The sequence below is a fragment of the Aphelocoma coerulescens genome, chromosome 1 (genome assembly GCF_041296385.1).
Source record: "Aphelocoma coerulescens isolate FSJ_1873_10779 chromosome 1, UR_Acoe_1.0, whole genome shotgun sequence".
Lineage (NCBI taxonomy): Eukaryota > Metazoa > Chordata > Aves > Passeriformes > Corvidae > Aphelocoma > Aphelocoma coerulescens.
Genome location: NC_091013.1, coordinates 67,391,305 through 67,404,369, shown reverse-complemented (window position 1 = coordinate 67,404,369; position 13,065 = coordinate 67,391,305). Strand labels below are relative to the sequence as shown.

Below are 13,065 nucleotides of genomic sequence, written 5' to 3'. Positions count from 1 at the left end.
CTTTAAGTCTTAACTTACTATGTATTGCTGAGGATCTCCTGACTCCCACACGATCCAGCCACATCTGTCTTTGCCCTTGGATGGGCAGAAGAGAGGAAAGTGGGAAGTGGATTTTTGGCAGAAGGAAATGAGGTTGTAGTAAGGGTTTGGAGGCCACAGGAAGACAGTTTGAGGCAGCATTGGAGACAAAAAGATGCAGCTATGCTTGGAGTGGAACCTAAGAAATGTGTGTTGGGAAAAAGAAGTGCTAGATTTTTCTATAAACGTTCTATGAAGTGTTTAATGAGTATTTGCCTGTTACAAAGAAAGGGCTAAATAGAGTATGTGAGCCTGGGTTAAAAATAGCATAGAATTTCAGTCCATTTCAGAGGATCCAATTTTCATAATTTGATGTGGAAACTACATTTTTTTCTCTAATATACACAAAATTTCCTCCTTTGTTTTTTAAACATCTACATTACCTGCTTCTTACCTTTGGCATAAGCCTGCATTTCAGTTTGTGCAGTCTCATTGCAGTTCATGTAGGTTTACTTGAGTTAGCTTGTGTCCAGTTCATTTGTGTACTGGCAATTTAAGTACAAGATTGCTGGAGATTAAAACTGTTGCATTTGTGACTACAGCTCTCAGACTCAGCATCATGGGCTGTGCAGCCTTTTCATGAACTGCTGCAGTAAGGCTCTTATTTCCCAGAGCTCTGCATGCACTAGATTCTGAAGTGTTTACAGGAGGTCCTGTTCAAAGTGAACTCAGTGGTGCCAACAAGGTGGCTATTCTTTGGCACCTAATCTAGTAAATGTACTTTTTTCCAGTACCAAAACCGGTAATGTTTGGGTCTCTCCAGATGATGAAATAGGCATAGTCTGAATGAAAGGAGAAATTCAATGTTGAGTTGCTTATTTTGCACTGAATGAGATGGTTATGCTGAAAGTTGCAGGCAGTTATTTTCTGAAATGTGCTAGATTTGTCCAGTGTCAGATTAAAGTTCTTCTCTGCATGCCTGCATGTAATTTTGTTATTAGCTGGTTGCATTTGTGCTAACAGACTGTATGGTGTTTGCTGTAAATGAAATTAATAAAAAACCCCACAAACAGATAATCTTGTTCTTCAGGTTGAGCTCCCACCTCCTGATCTTGGCCCAAGCTCTGCTCTAAATCAGACACTTAACTTGCTACGGGAGGTTCTGGCATCTCATGACTCATCTGTTATTCCCCTGGATGCCCGTCAGGCTGACTTTGTGCAGGTACAAGAATGTTTGACTGCTTTATGTGTGTGAAGAGGAGGGAGAGGGGCAAAAAAAGAATGTGTAAGTTAGTTTCAGTGCACAAAAGATAGATGGAACATTAATCTTTTTGTCTGGTCCCATTTTGGAGCTCTCTATCAAACCAGAGTTTGTAATGTGAACAAGAGGGTGACTAACAAAATGGATAATTACAGTTGAGTATGGAGTGCTACTCTTAACACAGTATCTAAATTCTGTTATCCAATTACTACTCCATTAAGTAAATACACCCTCAAGATTGCACAATTACCAATTATCTAATCTGGGTTATTCTTCCTCCTGCTAGGCTGGAATCTGTTCTTCTCAGGTTTTTATACTTTACCCATCACTGTGGTAGGTGATCACCTGCTGACAAATCCAGTAGAAAACTGCTTTCACAGTTGGAAACTCTCATTCCTCTTTATTGTGCTTTGGGGAATAAATACATGATAGAGACAGAATGAGGTTAGAAGCCTCGTGTGACATGATTTCCTCCCTCCCCTCCCTCTTCTCTGTGTGTTTGCTATTTTAGGTTCTGTCTTGTGTGCTAGATCCGTTGTTGCAGATGTGTACTGTGTCTGCTAGTAATTTGGGCACAGCTGATATGGCAACCTTCATGGTAAATTCACTTTACATGATGAGGACTACTTTGGCTCTCTTTGAATTCACTGACAAACGTCTAGAAATGTTGCAGTTTCAGGTAAGCTTTAGCAGCCCCGAAAGAAAACGAACTTTTTACTGATTTTTGCACACTGTAAGTTGTGATATGCACATATTTATCTTAAAATCAACCCAAAGCCAACATTATCAAAATCGGGAAGATGGGATAAGAGGGCTTCTTGTTGGAGACCATAAGCAGGTAGCATCTTTCATTTTAAACAGACAAAAAATTATTAAAAGACTTGGTTTTGTTTTGTTCAGTTGCAGTTAAACCCAGATCAGTGAACATTTTCATGTTCCTAATCATTCTAATAGTTATCTGCAAACTATGAGAAGATACAAATGGAAATTGAAAGCTCAGTCAAATGGCTGACTGTATTCCATCATATAATTAGCACTAGATCATCATCTATTTTGTACTAGAATATAGTGTAGTTGAAGTTACAGCTTCAGTCCTGCTTTCTGCCTGTCTTTTCTCATTTGTTTGGTTTCCCCTCACATCCCAGGGTAGTAATTCATATGTGGTACAATTCTGAAATGGAAGTGAAAATTCAGAAACTGTTGACTTACAAAAACTTGGGTGCTTCCCATTTATATTTTACTTCATGAATATGCCTGCAATATATCTCAGGAGAGCTTTTGGAGCTGGGGGACTTGAAAAAGGTCACAGCTTCTTATTTTAAGGGATCAGCAAGGATTGCCTGTGAGCCATTTTTCACTTTCTGCTCCTAATCAGAATTTCTAGCACCTTTTAGCTCTGAAACAAACAGGCAACCTCACCAAACTGTCTGAGGTATTTCTAATTTCTATTATCAGAGTTCCTTTCATTGGAAATGCTGCAATTGATTTACTCTTCAGAAAAGCAGTAGAGCTGAAGCTTACACATTTAATACCATTTACTTTCTTCAAACATTTTACAAATACAGGAACAGACTGAAAAAAAAAACTTTAAGATTATACATAAGTAGGTTATTCAAGTGGAGTTAGAATGGCATATTTATTGCGAGAAACATTTTTCATAGAAAAAGAATTCACTAAGAGAGTTAAAAACTCCAAATTGAAATATTAAGATTTCCCTCCTGATTTAAAAAGGAAAGTGGGTTCTTCTAAACAATTATAGGAAGCAAAAAGATGAACTCTTTATGTATCAGAAAAAGTCTTACATTTTAGTAGACTTTTATATGTTATAATTTTTTTCTTTTCTTTAGGATTGGAAGAAAAAAGAAAGTGAGGTAGTTATCTGTAAAAATGAAGTAATAGTGTATATATACCCAAATGTCTTTCTGAGACTGCTCAAACTGAAAACTGGTTGCTGCTGCTGTGACTGGATTAAGGGATTAGGTTTTCCTGCAAAGTAAAGATTATATTAAGAATGTAAAATACTCTTGCAACTTTTTTTGTATGAAGATAATTAAAACAAAATGGATAACTGTAATTTCATTGTCTATTGTTCTTTCAGTAAACTTTTTCAAATGCATGTTTATCAGTATTGAATTTAAGATCAATTCTGAGTATGATTTAGTTTCAGTTTTATTTTTCTTACAAAAGACTGTCTCCTGTTTATTGTAAAACTGCCATGTTATTGTCAGTATTTTCAATAAGAGGTGAATGATTCTTATCACACATTTTCAAAGAATTATAGCAAAATAAAATTATATAGGAATTTTTAAGATCAAGGCTATAATCTTCATTTTTGGTAGTGTTGTATTTACAAATACAAAGAAAATAGGTTCTTTTATTAGTCAGACATGAAAGAACTCTCTGCATTTTTATTATTGGTTCCTTGTAATATGAAAAATGTGAATGGATAAAATAATTATGCTGTACATATTTGTAATATTTCCTTGTTTGTTGATCACTCTCCTTATTTGTGTTTTTTTCTTCTTGTGTTTCTAGACCTTTTAACCCCAGAACTCGTTACATTTAATATTCTCACACACTCTTTATAAATACCTTATGCTTAACATTTCAGATTGAAGCTCATTTAGATACACTCATAAATGAGCAAGCTTCCTACGTGCTAACGAGAGCTGGTCTGAGTTACATTTATAACGCTCTGCAGCAGCACAAACCAGAGCAGGTGAGCTTACAGAATTTACATGTTGAGGGGGTACCACACACTTGCCAACTAGAAGAATTTTGGCACTAATGATTTTGCAAATTAGGCTCCCTCTGAAAGCAAAGATTCAGTAATGTCTGTTGGTTTTTCACATGGGACCAGGACTATTAGACAAAGGCACCTTGCAACTACAGATTCCCCCTGCACTGTGTGTTCAGCAGGCCTAGCAGGGTTGGTGTGCAGCAGTCCTTCTGTACTGCTTGTCTGGTGCATACCAGCACTTCCATGGTGCCTAGAACGTACTAGACCTGCTGTGTATGTACACAGCATTCATCTTCTTCATTGCTTCCGGTAGCACCCGCATGGAGTCCATAGATAGCTGCATGCATTTGGCAATTGCTGCTTTTATTTCTTTGGTGGAAAACTGGCAGATGAGTTTAGTAGTAGTTTGAAAGAGTTTCTTCTTTCGTCCTTACTTGTTGCTGTAGCTATTCTAGTACCAAGACAGTGAGATTCTCAAAGTGAAAACTTGAGATTTCTTAGAGGAGCTGAAAACTGGAATTCAGAGCTCACGCTCTCCCTTTCTTGTGAAGCACAGTTGCAGTGTGGTAGGTGTTAATACAGCCCTTCTTCCCTTCAGCTGTGCCTGTGTCCTTTTGTGATCTTTTGTAGAAGTGAAAAACAGTGTTTTCTGGAGAAAGCGAACTCTATTGGAGAGCTTTATGTTGTTTCTTCAGCTAATAATTTTGCATAAAGTGCCCAAACTCAACAGACTTTTAAGTGTAAAGATGAATAAATAAATGTATAAATAATCTGGTTAATAACTCAACTTAGTTTTCTATTCATGAGCCTATCTCCTGTTTTAAAACCAATTTCAAGTGTCTAGGGCAGGTTGTTAATGGAATGTAGCAATTTTCATTTCTGTCTGTGCAGCTGCCTGGCTGCAGAGGTGATGTCGCAGAATTTTCTATGGGGCTAAGCAGCATTTGTGCATGGTATTGCCATACCAGCACAGAACGCTTACTGGGAAACAGGTCTGAATTCTTCACAGTCCAAGAACAGATAGAGCAACATTGTTGTCTCTTAAGTCTGGAATACCAAGGGGATGTAGCCAGTTTGCAGTTCAGTTTTTATTCTAGGCCTTGTAGAAAGCTAGTTTTGGCTTTATTTAATGGTGAAGAGGGAAAGAAAGGATTTGAAAGGACATATTAAGAATTCCATATTCTCAGCTTTTAATTTAAGGGAGTGGTAGAATACAAATGAACTGTTAACAGCACTTTAGCACTGAAATGGTTATACAGTTTACAAACACGTAAGATCCTGTAGCAGGACCGAATGAAAATTAACTACTGAACTGCTTACAGACTTTATTATATATCTTTTTCTATATGCTAGTATGACCTTTTTTTATCCTTCTGTTTGATTACTGATTCTTAGGGTCCTCTTTCAAATTTGTCAAGTATGGATTCCGTGTCCCTGAAGGTTGCAATGGTAAGCATTTTTAACTTTCATATTATGGTGGTGATGCTGTGACATGGTAAAGAATACTGTTAATTATGTGATTAGAAGATACTCATCTGTAGTAGAAGATACTAATCTAATCTGTCCTACTCTTTAAGAATAGCTGAATTACATGTCTGGGAATACTTTCTTCATTTGTAGTAATTTGACCACTTGAAGTAATAAATACATAAATTATTTCTGAAGGGGTAGTAATAGAATATTAGTTTCTAAGCCTTGAGAAGCAGAACTTTACTTACAAGAGTGCTGTCCCATGAGTCATCTTAAATTGCTAAAAGCAAATACTTAGCTCTAATTAGTTTTAGTCACCAAAGTTTCTTTTTTTGCCTCTATGCTTTGAAATATAGGTTCTGCCATCATTTATAATCTTTGTCCTAAGGCTTTGATTTTATGCAAATGGTTCAGTTTTACTCAGAAGTTCGATTCTGGGTGTATGTCACAGTTATGTTTTTTTAAGTTGAAAGCTACAATATATTTTAAAGCAAATTATCAGCTGGTATTTTTTCTTAGAGTGTGTGAAGGCTATTTTGCATGGAGATAGCAATATCACAGTTCAGTAGGCAATAATATATAATCTGTCATTCTTCTTGCTTAGCTGTGTTTAGCTTTATTCTAAAAGCTTAACTGTAAAGGCCTGCTCATACAGCACTATATGTACACACCCATGGAAAAAAGGGGATTTTAAAAGGGTTTTTAAAAAACTTGTATGTTGAATGCATCCCAATTATGGTAGTGCAGCATATTTTTTTCTGCTCAGGTTTTTAAACCAGCAGTTCCCAGGCTGGTTGGATGAACAGAGCTCTGGCACAGAGCACTCAGTGGTTTACTGAGATCAGCACGCGTTCTTATTAAAACTTAGGAATTTTGCATTTAAAGTATCTTCTATTTATCATAGTCTTGTAGACTAACAATGAATTTAAAGGCTGCAGCTTGGGGACCTTCTCCGTGAATTACATATATGCAAGTCTGTTATCTATAGTAGTACATAATAATTTCCCTTGAATAGTTAAGAGAAGAATCCAACTGTTTTATTTTGTTCATTACTTTACTTAACGTCTGCTTCTGTGAACACACTTTAACCAGAATGGAACCAAGTATGCTGAAATCAAACCCACATAAATCCAATCTATCAGCCTAATCTATTGGCTTCTCAGGATTTAAACCAGGGGGGAGTACTTGCAGGCAGATTCACTGCCTCCAATTTATGCTTGAAAGTTTTCCAGGTCCCAGCCTTTTAAGCTGTTCATATGCGCTTGCAAATGCGATGTTTGCTAGGTCCATACCCCTCGCAGCAAAAGCTCCCTTGCTTTCCAAACAAGGGCAGAAAACCAAAAAAAATTAATTTGTGAGAACTGTGACTTCACTATTCATTTTTGCCTGTGTTTTATATGGTGGAGGGATGTGGATTTTAGGATTTACCAGCTTGAGAATATTAATTCAGTGAATGAATGAATAGGAAGGTTGCCATCATTGGATAAACTTACTTAGGGCCTTGTCTTAGTGAATAATTCCAAGGATGGAGATTATACCGTTTTTTTGGATAATCTGTTCTGTGTTTGATGACATTCCTGATGAGAATTTTTCCTCTCATTATCTAATCAAAATGCTCCTTAGTGTAATATGTGTTCAATATTCCTTGTGTTTTCACCTGTGAGAAGACCTGGTTTCATCTTCTCCGTAGTCACTCATTTGACCACGCAGTCACAGAATGGTTTGGGTTGGAATGGACCTTAAGGACCATCTTCTTCCAGCCTTCCCGTCATGGGCAGGGACACTTTCCTCTAGACCAGGTTGCTCAAACTCCTTTCCAGCCTGGCCTTGAACACTGCCAGGGATGGGCCAGCCACAATATTTCTGATCAATTGTTGAAGACAGCAGTAATGTTTCTTCTTAGAATCAAAGCACTACTCTTTTTATCACTATATTCTGTGGGAGAGGAGAAGTACTCTTAGAAGCAGTTCAAGAAGCCTGAAGTGGGTGATTTGCTCTTTGTTTTTCTTAACATAAGCAGTGACTCCCTGCCAAAAAGTAAAAAGAAACATGCAAAAAGAATCAAGCAACATGTCTAACTTGGACAGAGTAGATATCTCTCTGGAGCTGTCTTATATTCCCTCTGCATTGAACAGACTCAGTGTGATCTTCAGTGATGTATAAGTACCTGCACCAGCTGGATAGGAAGCTTAGATGGATAATTATAAAAGCTGGATTCTCATTATTTGCCCTCCACTCATATTCCTCAGTCAGGAACAAAATTTTGGAGGCAGAGGTGCTGAAGTCAGGTATTTGTTTTGGATTATTAAGTTCTGTCTTTTAATGTAATCGGAAATGTTTTCAGAAATTTGTGATTTTACCTATTTTTGCAGAACAGCAAGGTGTTAATATGTTGATCTCATATTCTCTTCTCGTAGGCTCAGTTTGATCGCTATCTGTCTGCTCCAGATAGTCTCTTAATGTCCCAGCTGAATTTCCTTCTGAGTGCCACTGTGAAGTAAGTGCCTTACCTCTGAATTTCTATTATACCTGAATAATGCTCACAAAGATGAATATGGTAAGTTTTAGTGAATCATGATGAGAATTCAAGTTATCAGCTGTGATGATATTTGCATTGTCCTTCAGGTCGCAGTTCAGTTTTGTTCTGACTCTCCTGTTTTGAGCAAGCAGTGAGGAGTATGTAATTCTGTAACTTTCTGAAGTAGTTACTCTTGATTTATGAGGCACCATCAAAATGAATTACATTAATCTATTTTGAACATGTTCTGCTGTGTCAGCATTTTTGTCAACTTAGTTGTATATTGTTTTAGAACTATTTTGTAAGCTTGTCAAAGACAGGTGAAATACATAATTCTCCAAGATTTCTTTTATCCCCACTGCTTTGTCAGTTCTAGAATTTTCACCTTTGTTTTTCTTCTGCTGTAGAATATTGGCATTCTTTCTCATTGAATATTGTGCTGAGATTATTTTACTTTTCACCTAATATTTTTTTTTAAGAGATTTCTTCTTTGAAGTATGAAAGTTAGAACTTTATTATTTATCTCTTACCTTGTTTTTTGGATATAACTCAACCCTAAAGCTAGGGAAAGTGCCACAAATTTCTTTCCAATTAAATGTGAACCACATGAAGATTTTCTGCAGTACTTAAACTCGGAGAATTATATGTTGCACTGATCAAAAACTTTCCTTGACATTATTTTTCACACTTTCGCGAAGAATGCAGGTTACAGATATACCAGAAACTAAGACAAGCACATCACATTTTACATAATGCAATAGTATTTGGAGTTTCATTACTAGTATTTTTCCTCGGTGGGATTGTACTACAGCATCTTGCATTTACAAAATGACATATGTCAAGGGAAGAATAATTACTGCTGGGAATCAAATAGAACAGTTCAGTTGGAAGGGACCTACAGTGATCAGCTAGTCCAGCTGCCGGGTTCTCATCCTTCATTTCTCAGGTTCTCCTCATCCAAAGACTTCCAGTGTCACACCATACAGGTGGAGCATGGCTGGGAATGCTGGTGCTTTTCAGCTGGCTTTGGGTGTCTCTGCCAGATTTACCATTCCCACAGCTCAGCTGGCAGAGCTGACCCTGTTGTGGTGGAGCTCTACTCTCTGTACAGATCAAACAGGGTAGCTTGACCTGTAATGTCAGTGAAACATCACAGCCTCTGCTTCTCGGTGTCAAGGCATTAAACCTGTATTTTAGCTCTTGATACGTTTTTTGATTGTAGGTCTTTTTAAAAACCGTAATAACAGTAAAGGTATTTTGAAAGCCTCAACTTTTCATTGCTAGCACAGAGGCAATTTTAAGAGGTAGACTCCATGCTACCATAAAGACTCTGGCACTGTGAAATTACTTGAACTAAATCATTCCTTCTGTCAGGTGAACCAAGATACACTGGTCACGTAGGCAGTCTTAGCTTTATCCCATTGATAAGCTTTTTAAACCTCTCAGCACATTTTAAACTGAATTCATATTACCTTGCAGCAGTGGACAGTTGAGAGGTAAGAGGAAAGCATTGTGTGAAGGTGATGGCTATAGCTGCTACAGCTCAGCTAACATGCAGAAGTTTATTAACCTGCTATAATCAGTGCTATAGGTCAGATTCTGCTCAGAATTAAAACAAAATAAGTAAGTTAGCCCATTAGCCTTCAAACACATAGCTTTAAACCCAAGCAATCCTTCTAAAGTTAAAATACCCATTTACAGAGATGCTTGTAGAATCACTGTCTTGATAGTCAATATTTTCGATGGTAAATAAGCCTTGAAAATGCAAAATTTTCTCAAAATTCAAGCAAAACATTTAACCAGTGCTATAATTTTAGTCTCTGCCTATAGTAGTTGGAATTTTCAATTTTGAAGATATATTACTTGAAATTAGATAATTGAGAGCTGAGGTCTTTGGTTCTCAGACCACATGCTTTTGATAAAGGACCAGTGTATTACATACTCATTGGCAATATCATTTAACCTCTGCAACTGTGAAGAACATTCCTCCCAACATTACCAGTGCATGCTTTTGTCTTTCAAATTCCTTCACTCATTTAAAAAGTCTTAAGCTATGTATTCATATGGTTGTTGGTCTTGAAAAGCTCTTTTCATTCGTGTTGGATCACAGAAACTGAATGCTGGAATTACTATTTTTAGCAAGTGCTGCCATTTGTGTTAGTGATAAATGTATCATGTTGTTATGGCAACTGAAATCCTAATGTACTGATTAATGACACTGACATTATTTGATTGAACAACACATATGATGCTGTTCAGTCCTCTGAATATTTTAACAAACTTTTTTATTTATGCATTTGGTTCAATAGTTTTACACAAATTCAGTGTGTAATGCTTTCATAAAAAATCATCATGTTACACTAGCTTAGTGATCCCAGGCTGAGGTCAGAGACAGTTGTCTTACTTGAACACTCTGAATATATTTCCCTTATAATAGTGGGTTTGGATTTGCCATTATAAGGGCAGTCTTATTTCAGGTATTCTAATAACCTAGTAATACTGGCAGTTGATGCTGTATATGAAAAAACTGGGTACTGTGTGTCAGAATAAAATGCAGATTTGGTCTTCTAATCTGCTTTCTCATATCTTCTGTTCCTTAATGTTTCCTGTAAAGACAAATATTTTTGTATTTGATCTTTGAAATTTCTTTAACTTGTCAATTCCCAACAGTCTGTGAATTTAGCCGTGATTTTAGTGGATGCAGTTTTGTTGTCTTTGTTTCTCTGCTGCATTTTACAGCAAGGCTGAATCTGGATTTGTGGTTACCTTGGTTTCCTCAGCTTTTGCTGGAGTTCCTCTGGCATGGGTTTGGCTGTAAAATAGTTGTAACTGCTGTTTCTAATAGATAAAAATGCATCTGCAACTGTAAACACCATCACCATGATGATTAAACTGATTCAATGGGTAATGTAAAATAAAATTACTAGGTTGTCTTTAAAAATATTAAACTTTCCAGTTAAATTTAGTGTTCAGTCTGTGTGCATTGTTACTCATTTATCTCCAGAAAAAAAAGGACACAGACTTGATAGCATTGTTGTGTTTTAAATCTCTGACCACTATCACTGGTTTTTGTCTGATTATGGAATCAGGTGCTGTCAAGATATAGAAAATAGAATATATTTGCTAGTAGAAAAAAAAAAGTGTATTTACAAAGGACAGTGAGAATCCACTGGAGGTAGAAGGTAGATCACTAAGTTTATCAGTCTTTTAAAAGATACAGGGGAGTGCAGGTGGGAAACTAATGTACACAGATTAAATCCTTCTATTATTTTTTGCTTGATTGTAGAAATAAAGAAGCTCCTGTCTTGGTTATCAGGTCATATATGTGAGTTTGTCTGTGTGTGATACAACGAGAGAAAGAATCCCTTTTTTTAAAAAATTTGATCTGTTTTCACAGTTGAAGTATAAGGCTTTTTAGTGTAACTAAGATTGATTTTTAATGTGTATTTTTAATGTATATCTTTAATTCCTTGTATGTAGTACAGTTATATTCCCTAAAATTTTCAAATTGTATTGTTTTGTTTTGGTTTTTAGAGAGCAGATAATAAAACAGTCAACAGAACTGGTCTGCAGAGCTTACAGTGAGTTATATGCAGCTGTGATGGATCCTTCAAATGAATACAAGGATCCAGAAACCATCCTACACAGATCTCCTCATCAAGTTCAGGCACTCCTTTCATAGTCCTGCGTCCCCCAGATTTATCAGAATCCATAATTCTGTATTTCTTGAGTATTTGCATTGAATTATTTTTCTGCTTTGAATTTGGATGTGTAATTGTATAGTTAAAATATGTAGGAATGCAGTTTTCTTTAATCTGCTTGGCAGAAGTCTAGTCTTTCCTGTGTCTTTGAATACTTTCAATAGGTCAGAAAATAGAATATAGATTGAAAATTATTTTAATGTTTTTCTCTGATGGAAATGGACCTTGACAATGTGCAATCTCTTTGAAAAAGGAGAAAAGCTTTTTTCCTTGCTGTACATAATCCTTTCAGCTGCAGGCTTAACCAGTGTCTCTTATGACCTCACCAATATTTTTATTTGCTCTATAGTCTGTTCTCTCACTCTTTTTCTCAGCCTGCCATCAGTAAACACTGATAACTGAAATTTTAATACAACTGATACACTTTGAATGACTCATGCATCACTTTTGCAGCTCATAAATCATTTCAGAATACTTGATGCTCTTGCAAAGCCTGTTGATTAAATCTTTGAGGCAAAATTTGTGTGGTTTTTTTGCAATCTATTATCTGGTGTTTTCTGTCAGAAAAATAATTGTTTGAACTACATGCTTGTACATAACCTGAAACTTAATGCTTTAAGTTACTTTTATAATTCTGTTTTACTGGAAGGATTTTGGTTTAGTGCAGTTGTTTCCAGTAGGAATCTTTGTATCACTTGAAAATTGCTGATCTCCTAAGGCTGGGACCAGTAACAATGTAGGTTAGGAAAGTGGTTTGCACAGCAGTATGGCCATTCCTCCCTCACATGTACATGATTTTTGTTTTGCTTGGTTTTATGTACAGAAAAGGTCCATCTGCTCTAGTACAAGTATTCATTCAGTTCATAATCCACCAAGAGACTTTCATGGTTTACATGACTTGGGATTTATGTGGGAGAGCTGGAGTGCATCAATGTCCCAGTCTGATGCGTAGAAAGCCATAAGTGAAGCTTTCATTTCTCTCCTCCGTTGGTGCAAGCTGAAGGTTCCCTGTGTAGAAGCCCTGATAATATAGAGTTATGATTTAGGAGACTTCTGCTTCCAGGAAAAGAGGAAAATAAAGGGGGGGGGGGGGGGGGAGTAGGACACTTGTTCTCTGTTGGGCCTTGTGATAATTTTCTGCAAATTCCTTAAACATAGTTATTTTTTAGGAAAGTGTTGTTCAAGAGAAACCTTAGGAAACAAAAAGTTAGTAAAATGGATTTGTGGCTAGGGTTTTGTTTGTTTTGAAAGGATAATTTAAGTGAACTGTTTTGGTGGAAGCATTTCACTTTTTTTCTTCTCTTTGTTACTGTAGGAGTGCCATGGAGTTATTACAGTCACCTGAGTTTACTCTCAC

At 36.5% G+C, this 13,065-nt stretch overlaps 1 protein-coding gene across 2 annotated transcripts in view; it reads left to right on the top strand.

Moving 5' to 3' along the window:
- The window catches only part of COG6 (component of oligomeric golgi complex 6), a 53,677-nt gene extending 41,450 nt beyond the window's left edge, over positions 1 to 12,227 (top strand). Inside the window, exons 14-20 of one of the 2 annotated variants that reach the window (XM_069011742.1) lie at positions 1,109 to 1,240; positions 1,791 to 1,958; positions 3,127 to 3,150; positions 3,891 to 3,998; positions 5,415 to 5,468; positions 7,907 to 7,986; positions 11,542 to 12,227. In XM_069011742.1, the coding sequence (XP_068867843.1) occupies positions 1,109 to 1,240; positions 1,791 to 1,958; positions 3,127 to 3,150; positions 3,891 to 3,998; positions 5,415 to 5,468; positions 7,907 to 7,986; positions 11,542 to 11,689 (714 nt within the window). In that variant the 3' untranslated portion in view covers positions 11,690 to 12,227. The remainder of the gene's footprint in view (positions 1 to 1,108; positions 1,241 to 1,790; positions 1,959 to 3,126; positions 3,151 to 3,890; positions 3,999 to 5,414; positions 5,469 to 7,906; positions 7,987 to 11,541) is intronic. The other variant, XM_069011733.1, reaches the window with a different exon arrangement.
- The last annotated feature ends 838 nt before the right edge of the window (positions 12,228 to 13,065 follow it).